This window comes from Musa acuminata, chromosome BXJ1-1 (genome assembly GCF_036884655.1).
Source record: "Musa acuminata AAA Group cultivar baxijiao chromosome BXJ1-1, Cavendish_Baxijiao_AAA, whole genome shotgun sequence".
In the NCBI taxonomy this organism is placed as follows: Eukaryota; Viridiplantae; Streptophyta; class Magnoliopsida; order Zingiberales; family Musaceae; genus Musa; species Musa acuminata.
In genome coordinates, this window is record NC_088327.1 from 34,678,169 (window position 1) to 34,697,765 (window position 19,597).

Sequence of the window (19,597 nt, forward strand, 5' to 3'; positions counted from 1 at the left end):
CTTGTTATGACCTGCTAATATTTATTCATATACAAAAGTTATTTCTTTTTATATCCCATCAGAATAACTTTTGAATCTTTTCATGGGTGATATGGTCTCTCACAGATCTAACGGAATGGGGGCTTACATAGATGGGCATCACACATATCTGTAAGAGATGATAAGTTGGTCAATGTATATAAAAGGTGTGTTTCCTTGGTAGGGACAATGGAAATGCAATAATACTAAGCTTTTATTTAAAGAGGTAAGTATCCAAATGTAGACAGTAAGATCATAATCCGATCTACATTGTTAAGTGATTACGATTAATAAATTATTTAATTAAAAATATATAGAACAAAGATGTCGATATTTATTTGTACAGTAGTAACCTGTGAGGACTGGATGTGATTGAATATTAACATTTAATTTTTACTTATAACATATATATATATATTAAAAATGATGCTCTAAATTAAATTAAAAAAGCCTTCATAAATACTTATATATTCATGGTATTTTTAATTTTAGAAGGACGTATGCAAAATTTATACCACTAGACCGCCGCTTTTATTAGGGCAAAAGTCAACGAAAGTTGGGAAAGTAAGGCGTGGAATTGCGACGGAGGGCCCGCCGAAGTCGATGCTTTCTCGGTCCATGCAATGTTCTCACATATTGGTATCTTCACGGTTGAAGTCCCTCTTCCTCTGTCTCTCACGCGGCGGCCACTTCTTTACCAGGTTCATCGTTTCCTTCTATTTCACCTGTTCTCCTCCCCCTAATCGTGATGTTGGTGCCCCCCGCAACGGCGCCCACCACAAATGACACCCTTCGTCACCTCTCCCTTTCCCTCCCCTCCGCCCCCTCTCGTCTCCGCGGCCGCCACCGCCGTCCCCGCCCTAACTTCACGGTACCATTCATCCATCTCTCCGTTCTTCTTCTTCTTCCTCTTTTGTATGTACTCAAATAACGCACGCACACGCAGGGAATGCCATTCTTGCTCGGAGGATTTGGATGCGTCTGCATCATCTTCTTTTCACTCACTGGCTCGATTTACTTCGTTCTGAACCAACTACAACAACAGCCGGAGGACCGGCAGCTCCATCCCGATGATGGTTCTCTTAATCTGCCAGATTCGCCGAGCATCGTCATCTTCGCCGCCCCGCGACGGTTCTCGACGGACAAGCCGGATCTGGTGGGCGCGAGACAGGACATGGCTGTTCGGTCGTGGCTGGCCCTGTCGCCGGACGTCTCCGTCGTCCTCTTCGGTCAGCACCCGTCCATCTTCGCCTTAGCTCGCTCCCTTGGACCGCGTGTTACCGTTGAGTCCGCCATCGATTTCACGTACGCAGAAACTAGTTCACATGTCTCCTCTTCTCTCTGCTTTTCCTGTGCATATCTGAGTATGTTCCATTGTTTGGTCCTAAGAACTGAAAGAAAAGATATAGATATGTGCTTCAAGGCATTATATAATTTTGGATCAGTTATTGAGATTCCTATAGTTTAGGGAGTTCTATGAGAATTTTTATTATAACCTACATAATTAGACACTGTAACATGGATTATATGTGTGCTTTAATATTTATGTCAGTAGTCATATGTTGACTTATTTATACTGACTGCTATTTTTGTTTTAGGTTCATGGGGACCCCATTTTTCCATTCCATGGTTTCCAGGTCACAGGCCTTTAATTCTGGAATTTCTGTTCTTATTGACCCTGAGACCATTCTCCTACCTGACTTCCTTGGTATTCTGCATTATTCTCAGAATCTAAATCATGGCTGGTTCCTTTTTGCCAAGCCCCATTGTGTTTTGCACTTCCCTTTTCAATTGTTGGGCACCGGGAAGCATTGGTTACAAGAAGATGGAGAAGTTATAGAAGTTGAGAAGGTATTGTGGAACCTATTGTTGTCAAATCTAATATCTCGGATCAGCAGTGGCATACGATAAAATGCATTTCTTTTTCCATCAGTTGCAGGAACATCTGATTCAGAAAGGGAATTGGAGTACTTGCGGTGAGAGACTTCTTATGGCATGGAACAATGGAGTTCGGCCTTTGCATGCTGGGATTGTTCCTCCTTTTGTATATGGGGAGGGACTTCACAATGAATGGCTTGTTAATGAGGTGTTAGCCTCAGACTTGAGATTTGCTTTTGATTCCAGCTTGGTGCTGTCTAGTCTGTATCCTCAAAGTTTGGGCCAATGGTTTAGCAACTTCTCCAAGGATGCTGGGAGTGCAGATGAATTGGTTTGGAGGCACAGAGGAAATTACCAACTTTCTGCACTGTATGGATCATTTTCATTCCAACAAAGTAAATTTTGCAAAAACCCCAGTAAGCTAGTAAGGTGCTTGGGGAAATATTATTTAATCAATCGAGTAGAAGATGATGTTTCCTCCTTACAAGTATCTGATGGAATTGCAACTTATAGCACGGATCCTCATTTGTCAAGCAGAGAGCAGAAGTCACATATGTTCACAATATTTTCACGCTCACAGAGAGACAAGAAATGGAAGGCCTGTGTGAATAATATTGATGCGTTGGATTTGTCATATCAACCTATAGTCAAGAAACTGAATGAAGACAATTCTGAAGTGTCTTCAGCTCTGTCTTTGCCATTCTCAATAGAATTGCTCCTTCGAATTATTGCAGACAAGGATAAGTCTATTGTCCTTGCAATAGCTGGAAACAATTATCGGGACATGCTTATGAATTGGGTATGCCGTTTACAGCATCTGGCAGTCAAAAATTTTGTCATATGTGCTCTTGATTCTGAAATTTACCATTTCTCGATATTGCAGGTATCTTGTCTCCATTCCTTTTTAATGTACTTTTGATGCTTACATCTTCCATTTCTTTCTTATGAGAAAAAACTTGTAATTTAAATCACAGTTCAGACAGATCATTATCAGTTCTTTTCTTATGCTTATTGCTGCAATGTTTCTGTGTTACAGGGACTACCAGTCTTCAAGAACCCACAGGCTCCAACCAATATCAGCTTCAATGATTGCCACTTTGGCACTGAGTGCTTTCGAAGAGTGACAAAAGTGAAATCCAGAATAGTTCTGCAGATTTTAAAACTGGGATATAATGTGCTAATGAGTGATGTTGATGTCTATTGGTTTAATAATCCATTGCCATTCCTTGTGTCATTTGGTCCTGGTACACTGGTGGCACAGTCTGATGAATATAATGAGACAGGTAGGTCTTTGATTGTCGAACTGCACGCATGAGTGAAGTCTTATGTCCTAACTTAACCTCTATGAAATGTTAGTTATGCAGTTTGGTAATTCATTGCTTTATGGTGTTGTGATGAATATGTGGATTAGTAAAGATCCTTGATTGATTAGCATCTTGTCATGCATCTTTTACATTAACATTTGTTGGAAGAGAATTATTATGTGGTTGCAGATTTATATTATTGACATGCAGATGTGCATTTCATTCTACTCGATCCAAGGATTGCATTATGGTTTATTAAAGCTAAATTTGATTTTCATCAAGTACACATGGTAACAACAGGATATTCTGTTCTTGTTAGTGGAATATAGAATTTATATCATGATACTTCGATTTTAAGTTGACGATAGCAGATTATATGATAGCGTCATTTGCTAAGAAATAGCTACTTAAGGATATGATTATTTGAATCCTTATTTTGAAATTTTATGTTTTATTTTATAGCCATGAAAGATTTTTCTTAAATTCTGCCTTCATTTATTTGTATATGGCAGGGCCTATAAACTTGCCACGGCGTTTAAATTCTGGTTTCTACTTTGCTCGCTCTGAGATGTCAACAATTGCTGCATTTGAGATGGTGGTGAAGCATGCATCTGCCTCAGGACTATCTGAACAACCAAGTTTCTATGATGTTCTATGTGGGGAAGGCGGTGTCAATCGCATGGGTGATGATAAGTGTCAAGAGCCCAATACAAATCTGACTGTGATTTTCCTGGACAGGAACCTATTTCCAAATGGAGCTTACAGAGGCCTATGGGAAAAACATGATGTTAGGTCTTCCTGTATGAAGTTGGGATGCTTAATACTTCATAACAATTGGATCAGTGGAAGGAAGAAAAAATTAGAACGTCAAGTGTTCTCTGGCCTTTGGGACTATGATCCTAGCTTGAGGATGTGCCTGCAGAAATGGCAAATCCCAAATCAGCTAATATTTCTCGATCACTAGTCTGATATATAAAAAAAGATCATGATTATACTGCAGCATGATTTTTCTTTTCTGGTAAATGATCATGCTGCATCAAGTTAAACAAAAATCGAGGTTCTTCTCATGGCTTTACTTAAGGTTCATTTGTACAAACTTTGCTGAGCTTTGCTGCTGTATCAGGGTGAGAATTGCTAGATGAACTTGGATATTTTGCCAGCTTCATCTTTGACTTCAATGATTCATTTACCTGAAGCATATCATCAAGATTTCATGGAGGATGATCTATGCTATCAGCATTTGAACTTTCACCAGTAATATTTTGTTTACACCGAACAGCGGAAACAGTCATGAAGTACCGTGACAATTACTGGCAGCAGGCTATCTTTTTGCATCTCTCTTAGTAATTACTTCATTATCGAGGACAAAACTACTCCAATGAAGGGTTGCCCGTGTAGTAGAAGGAAGAAATTGCTAGAAAGCTGGACATAACAAGAAGGTAGGAAAATTGTTAACACTACCTATTTTTTCACTGATGATATGGAGCTTGTGCTGTTACATCAATATCTTTATAGACAGTAATAATCAGATTGATTGTGCCGGAGAATACACTCATTGCATTTATGAATGCTGATGATAATGAGTTGATGTGCAAACCTAAGTAATTACTGCATCATCAGCATACAAATCTTAACATGCCAATGAGTTGTACGAGTGACAGTATTTTGTCAATCATTAACTTTTTACATGAAATTGATTTGTATAAAACATAGTATTTGAAAAGGTTTTTGTGGATGATAATTTCTTGATTGATGTGGGTTTGACCAACTCTTATCATGCCAAACGACATTCCATGACAGGTGTTTGAAACTAAGGTGAAAGAAAATGATGCTACCTATCCTCTATCTTAAAACCTTTTATCTCGCTTGTTGCAAAAATCGCTGATTTCATATAGGATTTTCTTTTGTCACCATGCAAAATTATCAGTTCATATTCTTTTCATATTTTAGGCACTCTCATAGACTGTTTATAATGGGATTGGGTAGAAAATAAAAAGGGTGATTTTTCTGGAAAAGCTCCAAGTTTTGGATTTTTTTCAAATAGCTCTATCGTTTCTATATTTTTCAATGTGAGCTCTTCCCCTTATGAAAAGACCAAAAAATACCCCTAAACAATAATTTTATGGCAAAATCTAGTTTGCTCTAAACTGATCCAATATTTTTTAATAGATTTGATAATATTTTAGGATGGAGTTATAGTCTTTTTCATTTACAGTATTTTTTTAATAAAGTTATAATTTTTTTTATTAATGAATACACCATAATTGAATGACATCTCATTTTTTAATTATCATTCACTCATAATAAATGATTATAAAATATTCTAAAGTTTTTAAAAATATTAGACCTAAATTTAAGATAAAATGAACAAAATTATAATTTTCATTATAGTTCACTTTGAAATATGTCAAGGCCTTCACAATTTCATCCTAAATCATTCCATTTCACATATTGATAATTTTATTATATCTCCAAACATATAGTAAAATTGATATTTATTGTTCATGAAAATTTTAATTAATTGAAATTGAGTTACATTGTTTTGGTTTTGTAACAAAGCATTGTAAGTCCACTAAAAATATTTTAACTAAAATATTTTGTCATCATTCTCCAATAAATTAAATAAATATAATAAGATTTTTAAAATTATAGTTTAAGGTTATGTAAAAATATAAGCACTTGTCATCCATTATTTTGAAAAATATTAAAATATTCTTAATTTTTATTTAAAATTACTTAATATCTCTCAAATAAAATATTTTTTGAAATCTTAATACATACAGCAAGGTTAATAATTATTGTTTATAAGAATTTGAATTAATTAAGATTAAGCAAGAGTGTTTTTGAATTGAGTTACAGTATTTTTTTTAATAGCGTTACAATGTATTTAGTAATCTATTAAAATAAAGACCTATTTAGAAGCTGAAATATCAAAAAACAATACATAGATCCATCATGTTTTGGTGGAATGAGAAAAAATAAAAAATAAAAAACTAAATTATTTTGATTTAAAAAATAAAATTATCAAAAAAATCTCTAAATTAGAAATTTTGTTATAGATGTCCATATGGTCAAAATTGAAAGCTTTCTTGAAAATTTGATAGCATTTAGATTATTCCTTGAGGTTGATACTCTAATTTTGAAATCAAACTAGAATCAAGGTATTATATATGATACCTGGATAATGAGAAATGAAATTTGAAGAGCTTAACACTTTTGGAACGAAGATAAATAGATTCATCAAGTTTAAAATCACAAAGAGATATAAAAACTCACTATTCTAAGGATAATTAAACAAGAATACATAACTTTAAAAAAAAAAACTCACCACTTAAGGAAATATCCAAGAGATACAAAGACTAAACCTACTCTATGATAAACCAAAGAGATACAGAGTTAAAAAAAAAAACTTAAAGAGTTTCTACAAATACAATCAGATTCTGCTCCTCATTATCCCAGTATCAATTTAGTATCAGAGCTAAAAGCTAGAGATCATAAGACGAAATGGAAAAGATGTAGTTAGTAAAGATAGTGGTTATGAAAATGATGTTAAATCCTTGAGATTGCAGCTACAAAGATTGTTACATAGTCTACAAGGGAGTTGGGAGGATATCGAGTAAGGTATAGAGACCAAGATAAGTAGCAAAACAAATATAACCCAAAGTTAGATATTCCAAAGTTTGAAGGTAAAATCAATATTAATGACTTTATTGATTGGTTTAACATGGTGAAAAAAATGTTTGAGTTTCATGAACCACCAAAACAAAAGAAAATAAAGCTTGTAGCACTCAAACTCGAAAGGAATATTATTTTTTTAGTGGGAAAACCTAAATAAGCAAAGAGAATGTGAGGGGAAGAGTAACATCGTAATGAGAGAAAATAAAAAGGGAGTTGAAGATAAAATACTTGCTTAACAACTATAGATAAGAGATCTTTTTCAAAACTTATGATTTCAAGTAAAAAAATCTTAGTGTGGAGGAGTACACAGTAGAGTATGATAATCTCATGTTAAAAGGAGAGCTCGTGGAACTAAAGGAGCAAATCATTGCAAGATATTTAGGAGGTCTGAAATATAAGATTGCTAAAGTGGTACAACTCTAGCCATATTAGTCTTTGAATGATATGAGCGAGTTAACTTTAAAAGTTGAGAAGCAATATAAATTTAAAAAGGATTCTCAATACGGGCCAAAAGAAGGTTATATAAGAGGAGGAAATTCTAAGCATACTCTCCAAAGTAAGGTGGTGTCAAAGGTGCAAGACAAGGGTGAAGGATCTGTTAGCAACAAACAAACACCTAATTTTTCTATACCAAGTAGTCGAAAATACTTCAAATGTTAAGGTTTTGGGCATATTACTTCAGATTGTCCAAATAGGAGGATTATTACTTTGGTTGAAGATCATAGTGATGGAGAAGGAGATGAAGCCAGTAACGAACTAGAATATGATGATGATGATAAGGAAGAGGTGACTTATGCTAATCATGCTATGTCTATTATGGTATAACGTAGCTTAAAAGTATCTTATGTAGCTGAGGTTGAAAGTTAGGTGAGAAAAAATATTTTTCACACCTAATGCACTTCTCACGACAAGGTGTGCTTAGTGATTACTGATAGTGGTAGCTTTAAGAATGTGGTATTTGCAGAGATGGTGTTAGGACCATTTCGACACTAAGAGGAGGGGTGAATTAGTGCTTTCGTAAAATTTTTGATGGTTTGAAAAATTTTATTCGATTCAAAATAAATCTCATTCAATGAAAACCGATATTGAGTACGCTTGACTTAAACTAAGTGCAAAGTGCAGTGAGCAATAAAATTAGTAAGCAATAGAGATAAATAGCAAAGAAGAGAGCACACCAGATTTATAGTGCTATGGTCATCGTGACTTACATTCACTCTCGATTCCTCCTCTATCGAGGCCACCGACTTCCACTATCGATATTCTTTCAATGGATGATGATCAACTACCCTCTTACAACCCTTTTCTCCTTTTCTCAAGTTTAGGAGATAACATTTACAAGCCACTCACTCTTCTCTTAAACTAAAACTGAAACTTAGAGCTAGAGGGGGATTCTTAAGGAATTATAGCAGAGTTTTCATACTATTTTTGTTCAAGATCTTGTCTTAACCGAGCAGGGATGAGTGGGGTATCTATAGACTCCAAATGGATTCAAATTTGGAGCCAAAATGGTCTCATCCTAGGTCTTTGGGGTACTGGTGATACCACCGCTAATATTGGGTAGTACCACTGCTTGCAGATTAATATTGGGCGATACCACCGCCCAATCTGGTGGTACCACCACCTGACAGCCTTGGAGACTAGGCTCTTAGAGACTGAGCGATTATATTGTCTGGTTTGGTGGTGTCACCGCCTAACCCAACTTTTAGATCACTGAATGGGCTACCTAATGGGCCCAATCTGCCCTAGATCAGGCCCAATGGGCTCTTAATTGAGTTAACCTAATTACGTTCAAAACTAACTCAATTATAACCTAGACTACTTCAATCAAGGCATAATTGATTACAATCATGAATCATATGTTGTCTGACATGTCGTCCGACCCTTCGGCGCTTCATCTGACCCTTCGACGCTTTATCCAACCTTTCGGTACTCTCCTTCAATGTATCCCAATCGGCATGTTGACCTCCGCAACATCCGATATCCTTGGTATAATTTCTGATCTTTTTAGCCCGATGCCTAAACTCATGGCACGAAGCCTTCTATTGACACATCGACCAGTCCTCTAGCCCAACGTCTAATCTTCTTATATGTTCCATTTTGGCCTAACATTTGATTCCATTACTTTAATTGATTTATCCTTCCCTTATTGAAGCTAGTCATGTGTCACTTAAATGCACATTAGATTATAACTTTATAAATTAGTTTTATCATCAAAATTCGAGATTCAACCATCTCTCCCTTTTTTATAATGATAATCAATTAATGATAGAGTTTAACTAAACTCCCCCTATCAATATACCATATTGATAGAACCTTTGGATTCATAAGTATTTCATCATTGCATACAAAATTTTAAACCATCATAATAATTTTGAAATATAAAATTTCATCGTACCGTACATGATCATCATCATAATTTCTCCCCCTTTGTCATAAAAAAAAAAGGAGAAAAGTTCAATTAGCAATATTTTGAAACATGCAAGCTAGCAATAATTTTGAGTTGTGTAAGTTAGCAATTTTTGCTATTCTTGAGATATCCAAGCTAGCAAATTCTTTCTTCTCTTTTGAGAAGTGCAAGCTAACAAGTTTTGCCTTTCTTTGCAATCTAATAATTTTACCTTTCTTGAGATGTGTAAGTTTAGCAATTTTTGTTATTCTTGAGATGTGCAAGCTAGCAAATTCTTTCTTCTCTTTTGAGAAGTGCAAGCTAGCATGTTTTTCCTTTCTTTGCAAGCTAGCAATGTTCCCTTTCTTGAGATGTTCAAGTTTAGTGATTTTTGCTTCTTCTTGAAGTGTGCAAGTTAGTAATTCTTTCTCCTTGAAATATGCAAGCTAGCAATTTTGTCTTTCTTTACGATGTGCAAGCTAGCAAGACTTTCTCCTCCTTTGTCATTGTTAAAAAGAATGAAAGAATACAATAGTACAAAATCTTTTTTTTTTACATCAATGATTTAATAATATAATGAGATACACAAATCATAAATGCAAGACAATTATATTTAATAAAATTCAAGTTATAAACATTAAGAAGTCTAGTGATATATCATGGTTTATCTCTTCTTTAGCAAATACCAAGAAGAATTGTAGGAGAACAATTAATGAAAAATCTTGATTCATATAAAATTTCAAGTTATAATTTTTAAAAATTAAAAGAAACATAGGAGAACTTGATTCATGCATAAGAAATCTCAAGTCATCAAGATCATGATTCATAAAAAAATAAATCTCAATTCATAAATATCAAGGTCATAGTTTGTTTGCATAAGTCTCTTCTTTAGTAAATGGTAAGAAGAAATAATCAAAGATAGATAAGATTTTGATTCTTATAAAAGATACCTCAAGTAAAGAAAACAAAAGAAAGTTCATGATTTGGTTGAAAAAATCTCATTCAAATTTAATTTGTCAACTCCAAACTCATCATCAAAGTCACTTTTCTTACATTTAGAAAATTCATTAAAAATAATATACATTGGTTCCTATGAGATTAAAAATAGTTAAAATTCTTTAGTTTCAATTTGTGTGATTGATTTTCTATTAGCATGTCCTAGTCTTCGATACAAAAGCATTGCATTAACGTTTAAAATCGAAAAGCAATATTAAAATCATCAAGATCAATAGATTATTGTTTGTGTAACCATAAACCATCTTCGATCAAAAGATTTATTATAAAAAAATCATCAAGTTTCAATCATGATCTTTCCTTTATTATTTTTTGTTGTAGTAATATATTTTTCTTCTTTTAAGTGAATCTAACTCTTCATAATTTAGTATAAGGAGTTAACATGCAATTGTCATGCTTAATTTTTTTAATTTTTTAAAATCAAAAGAAAGAAAAGCATGATTTTTATTTTGCATTTTATATTTCTTACTAATTTAAAAACAATTCATGAAATATATCAATTAATTTCATAATAAAGTAAAAGGGTTTTGGTTGAATCACTTACCTCATTGTCAAAAGCCATCAAAAGGTAGTTCGCCACTCATCCCATATCACATTGAGTGCTTTTTTCTTCTTTAATAGCTTCTTTGATGATTTATAGCATGTTTTTATGTCATTTTTAGGTTCATTTTTTAAATTAGTCTTTTTCATGAAATTTTTAAACTTTTTTGTCAAAAGTTCTATCTCATTATCACTTAAGCTTTCGCTCAAGTGATCTTCTTTTGTTCTCAGCGCCAAATCCTTAGGACTATCCAAATAAGGTGTGCAGGTTATTTAGATCCATTTATGAACTAAAGCAAGCTTTCTGAAGTTAGAACATAAGATTTGATGAGGCAATCAGATCTTATAACTTCATGAAGAACGAAGATAAGCCTTGTGTTTATAGGAAGGTAAGTAGGAGCGCTATCACCTTCTTGGTATTATATGTGGATAAAATCCTGATAATTGGGAATGACATAGAAATGCTATCCATAGTAAAGGTTTAGTTATCTGAACACTTCTCCATGAAGGACTTAGAGGAAGCATCATATATCTTGGGGATTCAGATCTATAGAGATAGATCCAAGAGGATGATTAGCTTATCTTAGTCCAGGTACATAGACATCATTGTCTAAAGGTTTGGCATGAAAAATTTCAAAAGATGTCTCATACTGATGAAACATAGGATATCGCTTTCTATGAGTATGTCCCCAAATACTCCTGAAGAAAGGGCGAACATGGATAGGATACTCTATACCTCAACAATAGGGCCTATCATATATCTATGTACCAGGCCTGATATAGCGTATGCTCTAAATGTCACGAGCATATATCAGGCGAATCCAAGCTTGGAGCACTAGAAAGCAGTAAAGTATATCCTTAAGTACTTAAGAATGACTAAGGATCTTTTGTTAGTATATGGAGGTAGTAGCCTCAGGGTTGAAGGCTACACAGACTCGAGTTTCTAGTTTGATGTCGATGATAGCAAGTCGAATTCGGGGTATGTGTACACACTAAATGGAGGAGCAGTATGCTAGAAGAATTTCAAGCAAGATACTACTACTAACTCGACTACAAAGGCAGAGTACATTATTGTAGTGGAGGCAGCAAAGGAGGGAGTCTGGATAAAGAAGTTCATCATAGATATAGGAGTTGTGTTGGGTAGCGAGGAGTCAATTCCCTTATATTGGGCCAACTACAAGGCGCTCAAATAAGAGAACCCAGGTCTCATCAGAAGTGTTCTAAGGAGGTTCCAACTTATCAGAGAGATCATAGTCCGAGAAGATGTAGTAGTGGAAAGAGTTCCATCCGAAGATAACATCATAGATCTACTAACAAAGCCATTGTCTCATATTGTCTTTGAGCATCACAGGGGTCTGATGGGGATCAGACACATAGTTGATTGACTTTAGGTCAAGTGAGAGATTGCTAGTTATAGATGTCCTAGAAGCCAATCACGTGAGTGATAGCACGTGTGACTTGACACTCAATCTTTTTGCTTAGTATTATTTATCATTTTATTACTTTATATTGCTTATTGCTTGAATATATTATGATGTTCATGGATCTGTGCAATGGGAATCGGATCATGATGAGATCACGATAATGAGACTAATTCGCCTTTAAACACAAATACTAAATAATCCCGGTCATAGGTTACTTGAGAGGGATATTGAGATAACCGGATAGACTGGTGTGCTGTATACCCATTCATATGATGGATGCAACTTGTCTCATAGCTACTCATATGGGGATACTAGGGAATAGTACAAGTGCTCATTAAAGAATGAGTTCATTTATTAATCTGCTTATGAAATACTGGATGGTTAATGATGCCTTATTGTCAGACAGTAATTCTGTAGTCCCAGTGGTGTATCTGGTCCTTAGACTTGAGACACCAAGGATCCTATATAAGTACTTCATTCTTTGATTCTGGACTTATAGGTTTGGAGGTTCTAGATCTAGTACAACCGGTCATCGGGAGTGGTAGCCAACCTTACAAGGACTATTGAGTGTCGATAGAGGATCATCCACTCTCGGTGTCATGAGAGGAATATCCCATGTGTTCTTGCTCAGACAAATCTCTGGCCATGGTCATTCGAATTGAGAGAGAAAAAGTTCTCTGGGATATTTAGAGTGAGACTTGAGCAGAAACCATATGGGTTTGATAGCACTATACTCGGTATATAGTCTCTGGGATATTAAATGGATGAGGGACTATAGGTATATGATAACTGAGGACAAATATGTCCAATGGATTGAATTCTCCTGTATCATCTAGGGATTGCGACGTAGTGGCCTAGTACGTCCGTAGTCGATAAGTCGAGTAAATTATTATGGAGATAATAATTCATTAAGCTACAAGGAGTTCTGATAGGTATGACTCACGATCAGCTCAATATTGGCCTAGAGAGTCATACATATATGGTAGGTGTTGCGATGAGTAGAGGTTCAAATATAAGATATCTATCGGAGCCCCTATCTTATTGGATATCCAATAAGCCCTTGAATTATTAGATCCTATGGATGGGATCAAATAAGAGCCAACGAGAGATTATTGGATAAATATCCTAATCTAAGAGGCTTGGGTAGTTGGATGTGTTAGGATCAAGAGTGGCACTAAGAGGGGGGGCGTGAATTAGTGGAGTGAAAAAATTACGTTGATTTGAAAATCTTCGTACGATGAAATTTGATTCTGACGAAAACCATTTCGTTTTGCTTGAATATGTAGAGAAGAGGGGATTAGATAGTTTATAATAAAGTAAAGTTTAATGCAGTAAAAAGATTAAGCAGTAAGGAATGAACACACCAAAATTTATAATGGTTCAGTCGTTGTGACCTACATCCACTTTTGATTCCTCCTCCGTCAAGGTCACCGATGTCCACTAATGGTCTTCCTTCAATAGGCGAAGACTAACCACATCTTTATAGTGCTTTCTTCTTTTCACGAGTTTAGGAGATAACCCTTACTAGCCTCACACCTCTTCTTGGATAATTACAAAGCTAAATAGAGGGAGGAGGAGGACTCTTCTCAAATTTACAACACTTTTAGCACCCCAACACTTAGAGTTTTTTTTCACACTTTGATTGCACTTTATCACTCTTTCATGCAGAAAAGGGTGGGGTATTTATAGGCCTCAATGACTTCAAAATTAGAGCAAAAAAGTGTCTCATCCTGGATTTCCGGGGTACTGGGTGGTACCACCGCCTGACACTCTGACATTGGGGGGTACCACCGCCCAATCTGGTAGTACCACCACTTGATAAAGTCTCGGATATGGAGCTCTAGTAGTACCACCACTTGATAGGGTAGTACCACCACCCAGACCACCTGGGAGATCATTCCTTTGGTGGTTCCACCGCCCTAGTTTGGTGGTGCCACCGCCATATAAGGTCTAGCAACCTTGTTGGGTCTTGAATCTGGCCCAAACCAGTCCAATTACGGGCCCAATTGGCCCCTAACTGAGTTATTAGGATTACCTCCTAAACCTAACCCTAATTATATGCTAACTATGATTCTTAAGGCATACACTAAGCAAAACAAATCCGGTTAGTTTAGGTTTCTTTCGACGAGCTTCCGACGATCTTTCGGCGAACTTCCGACGATCTCTTGATATTGTTCCAACAGACTCTCGGCAAGCTCCTGGACTTCACGATGATTTTCTTGGCAAGTTCTGATGAGCTTCTTTGGTAAGCTCCTAGACTTCTTGGTCAATTCTGGCAGAACTTCCGACGAACTCTCGAACTTCCGACAAAATCTCAATCTTGACTCTAGCACTTCGTTTTGCTTTATGCCTTGATTGCTATTGTACTTAATTCTGCATACTTTTCTCAACATATAGATTTGATCAAATAATTTACCAATTGATTTCAGTATCAAAATTTGAGATCCAACAATCTCCCCATTTTTTATGATGACAATCAATTGATGACGGAGTTAACCTTAACTCCCCCTCTCTATATGTCATACTTAAGAAAAGACATTCTTGAATTCAAAGCTTTTAAATTCAAGCATCAAACCGATAAGTTATATGCATTTAAATTTATCGACATACATATCATGATACCAATTATGATTTACCATCTCAAAATATGATACCACATATTTATCACAATTCAAATGATGTTAAGGCATGACATCCATTTTTAAGTCAAATGATGATAGACAATGATAATTTGTAAGTATGATATGAATTTCAAATATAAAATTTAGCAAGATGATAATTCTTGATAAAGGATGATAATTCATCATTCCGAGGCATGATATCAATTGTAAATAGCTTGATAAATCCGATACCTCATCATAATGATAAACATTTATCATTTTGATACAAAATCAAGCATGATTTTAAGAATAAACAATTTCAAGTATCCATGCCACATTACGATAGAAATTAATCATACATTTTGATATTTTTCAAGTATTTACGATGTATTTGACAAAATAAGTCATATTTTAAGCATTCACAATACATTCAAGCATTTATGATAAGATACATTTTACATATTATTTCAAACATTCATAATGCCAATTTATCATCAATTTGCCACATTTCTCTCCCTTTGTCATCAACAAAAAGGAGAACATTCAATAAGGCAAGTGTTTAAAAAGAACTATTCAAGTAAGTTCAACACTAATTTATTCAAGTTAACCAAAAATGAGAAGTTAAGCAAAAACTTTGTATGATAACTACTTTTGGATAAGCTTACATTTTTACTTTGGATATGCAAGCAAAAACTTTACGCAAAAGCTTTTTTGTTCTTCTTGAGATATCCAAGTTTCTTTGTTCCTTTGTCATAAAAATAAGAAGAAGAGGAAAAAGGGTAAGGAAGGAATTCATCAAGAACCAAATTCATGAAAGGATTTGAACCAAGTTAAATGAAAATAAATGAGTTTCATTGAATCCGGCTTCTAGTTCAACAAGGAGAAGGGATTCATGAAAAGGATCAAGATATCTATACGAAATCAAATCTCAATTCTTACAAGTGATCATCACATACTAAAAATTCATAAAATTCTTATTTCATAAGAAGAGTAAGAAAGAATTCATGGGAAAGGAATATTATATGAAGGAAAAAAAATGATGAATAAAACTTTATAAATCAAATCTGTTTCTCATTAAAAATTCACAATAATGAAATCCGTGAGAGATTTATTTGTCAATGAATTCCATGAATGAAGGGACTAAGTGTATTAAAAATTATTAAGTGATGGAGCAAGGGTATAAATTTGATACCAAGTAAATTGATATTCCGGATTTCATGAAAGCTTTAAAGAATTAAGAAAGTTTAGAAAATATGTACAACAAACTCATGCATTCGGACAATTTAACATTTCTAACTTTGAAAAATCACATGAGAATCAAGTTGTAAATACCAAAAGTCAAATCTTTTCATTTTGTAGATATCACGAGAAAAAAAAACGTTCTTGATTTAAAAAGAAAACTAAGAAATTTGAAGAATGTATCAAGGAATTTATACATTCAAAAGATTTATCATGTCTAATTCTTAGAGTGATGTAAGCTTTAAACCATCAACATAAAGTGCATAAGCATATGACGTCATAGAATGTAAGAAGTATAGTATATCAAAGAGTATAACTCATCATGGTACTTTTTAGTTCCCTACTCACTTTTATCAGCAAAAGAGAATACATAACCTATTCAGGTGGTGGTAAATCAAAATGCCTAAACAAAGTATTCAATTGCCGATGAATTTGCTATGTCTCAGTTAATATTTGATCTTGACATAGTTCAATTCGATCCAATCGAGTCACTATTAGATCAGCAGATGATGAGGGTGCTTGCTCTATTGAAAGTGCTACCTTAAGGGGACTAGTAGGAAGAGAATGACTGTCCCGTGTTTCTGGTTCTGGTTCAAGTGAGGGAGGTTCAATCCTCCTAGGTAATCTAGTCCAAATTTCATTTCTTACTACGTATCTTAATCTCCTTAATAGGTTTCCATTGATAATATTGAATCGATCTAGTTTTAAGGTTTCTTCATCAGATGGAATAGAATAACTATGTTATGTGCACACTTTAGTCTAGTGATTAAACCACCATAAGGAAGCATCATATCTTTTGTTGATAGTTTAATCATGTTTTTTTTTATCAGATATCCAAAATAGTTGTCGTGTCTTATCATAATCCAATACAATGTTCCTAATTCCATTTAACTAACTTCATCATGATGGTGTTGTTTTGGAAGTAGGATACTTATCACTATATGATGTAGTAATTTTGTGCTAAAGGGTAGCAAATGTTCATAATTTTTTGAAATGATGGAAAGATTTGGGTTATCAAAGATAGTTCCTAATGCCTCAGAATACGTAACCCCAACTGATTCTTCATCCCATAGCCCTCTAAAGTAACAATCTCTTTTTTTCTCAGGAATTCCTATAATGTTGCAATTTACACTATCCGTGATGGTTATGTGATGCCCTAAGAGATAAGTAGACACCCTATCGTTTTCATCTACTTGCAAGTTATTGTAAAACAACCGAACAAGTCTAGAATAAGTGAGTTCACTTATTTGGAGGATTGGAAGGGCATTTAAGTTGACAAATCATTAAATTGGTTCTAAATTACCCAATTCTTCTAAATCTACATAATTTCCCTTATGAATACTTCTAGATTCAAAGGTTGGAAATTTAAGAGCATGTTGGGGGGAATCAAAGAGTGTAGAGTCATAGGTTTAATCTCCTTTTCTCTTTCCTTTGTCCCTTAAGGATCTATCAATAAATTGAGAGAAAATTTTTAAGAATTATCCTTGTAGTGATCTCTTGAAAAGTTGAGATTGATCCTTAGATTTGTAGAAGAGAAGGGTTTTCTTCGGTTTCTAGAGGAAGAGCAAGGAGAATAAGAGGTGGTGAAGGGTTTAGAGGTGTGGGGAAGAGGTCTAGGAAGGCTTGGGGGCGGTTCTACCATCGGCCCTAAAAGCCCTTTCATAGGGTAAAGTTGTGGGTGGTGGTACCGCCAGTTGGGCGGTGCTACTGCCTATGGGTAGTGTGCTTTGGCAGTGCCACTGCTAGTCCAACGGTGCTACCGCTAATGCACAACCTTCAACCCATTTTCAAGCTGCAATTTTACCTTTCAACCTAGCAGCTATATTTAGTATTCCAGTCATCACTTTGTGCTTAAGGAAAGTGCAAGCTTTGTAGTACTTTTGCAGGTCAATACTTTTCTATCTATATGTACTAATGATTCAATCATACAAACCATAAATATCAGAAAATTCAAGTCACAAACATCAAGAAATAGTTTATTCATATAACTCCTTTCCTTAGTTAAAGCAGGGCAGAATCAGGTGAAAGAATCAAGATTTGTATTGAAGAATATCTTCGAGAAATAAGCAGATTATTTTATGTTTGGTACATCTCAAGTTGTAGATGGCGACATATCGTCTCAATAAATCCAAAGTCATCATCACTTTTTTGTGAAAAGCAATGTAGATGGTTTCCTAAGTATGCTCTAGTATTAAAAAATTATGCATCATCATTTAAAATTAAAAACCAAACAAAAATTTTCAAGATCAAATATGTAGCACATAATTTCAAAACATATGATTTCAAATCACATCATCAAGCATGATTTCATTGAATATAAAACATCTTCATTTAAATTTATTTTGTTACCGATAGTTCTAATTCTAATGATATTTCCTTTATTGTTTTGGCTAAAGAGCTTTATGAAGTATTTTGGATCTCTGGTCATAAGCCTTGAGCATATACTATCAAACTATCATTCTTGCTCCTAGCTTGTGATAGTAGACACTTCTACAAGAAAGGGTAATTTTTAAGCAACCATTTGACCTTTGGTGCCTTATAAATCGATCTACTCAACTTATCATATTGCATTGAGTCATTTGATGTTTCTTTAGGAACTCAAATCAGTTTATGTGGACTATATATCTTAAATGAACATTTATGAATAATATGTCCAAGTTTGCAATAAAAGTTGAATTTGGTGCGGGGTGATACATGCAAGGTAGGGCCTTTTATAAAGGTGGTTGGATTTTGGTAAGAGCTACTCACAAATCCGATTCCGTCTCTTCTATGAATATGATCCTTTTTGGCAAGGATCATGTTTAAGGACTTATAACCAACCTTAAACTTTTCTAAGGTTTCTTTGAGTAGCAAGTTTTCCTTCTCAAGTGCCTATAAGTGTTTACACTTAGTGCAAGGAGGCAAAGAAGGATTATCATGCTTAAATTTTTTAAAATCAATATTTAAAAGGGCATGCTCCATTTTTAAAGAATTATACTTTTTAATCCATATTCTACATTCATCAAACAATTTATGAAAAGCACTTAAAATCTAAACGAAAGATAAATTTGCATCTAATGAACTACTTACCTCATCTTTGATGGACATTAGTGCATAGTTGGTGATTTCCTTGTTGCTTTGTTCTTCGTCTTCGGAATCGCTTGAATCATCCCACGTTGCTTTAAGCATATTCTTTTTCTTTAGTTGTTTCTTCTTCACTTGGGGACATTCGCTTTTGAAATGTCCCGATTTCTTGCATTCGTAGCATATGACTTATTTTTTCTTGGGTTCAATTTTATTTTTAATATCATTTTTAGATTTATTTTTTTTTATGAATTTTTTGAACTTTCTTGTCAAAAGTGCTAAGTCATCATCATAGTCCTCATCACTTGAATTTTCTTTCAAGTGGTCTTTATGAGTTCTTAGTGACATATCTTTTCTGTTCTTTGGAAGGTTATTCTCAAGCTCTTCTTGAGCATTACAAGTCATCTCATACGTCATTAATGACCCGATAAGTTCTTCGAGAGAAAAATTATT

At 34.5% G+C, this 19,597-nt stretch overlaps 1 protein-coding gene across 1 annotated transcript; it reads left to right on the plus strand.

The window, feature by feature from the left end:
* The first annotated feature begins 654 nt into the window (after positions 1–654).
* LOC135581027 (beta-arabinofuranosyltransferase RAY1-like) lies at positions 655–4,949 on the plus strand. The gene is made up of 6 exons (XM_065190473.1): positions 655–889; positions 965–1,323; positions 1,617–1,869; positions 1,952–2,779; positions 2,933–3,179; positions 3,713–4,949. Exons 1-6 carry the CDS (start codon positions 767–769, stop codon positions 4,162–4,164), a joined length of 2,262 nt encoding a protein of 753 aa, XP_065046545.1. The 5' UTR covers positions 655–766; the 3' UTR covers positions 4,165–4,949.
* The last annotated feature ends 14,648 nt before the right edge of the window (positions 4,950–19,597 follow it).

Bases quoted from the DNA above. Each gene is read 5' to 3' on its own strand.
- LOC135581027 (XM_065190473.1), top strand. From the start codon at position 767: ATGTTGGTGCCCCCCGCAACGGCGCCCACCACAAATGACACCCTTCGT. The intron at 1,870-1,951 runs GTATTGTGGAAC...TTTTTCCATCAG, and splicing joins AAGTTATAGAAGTTGAGAAG to TTGCAGGAACATCTGATTCA. The intron at 2,780-2,932 runs GTATCTTGTCTC...TCTGTGTTACAG, and splicing joins ACCATTTCTCGATATTGCAG to GGACTACCAGTCTTCAAGAA.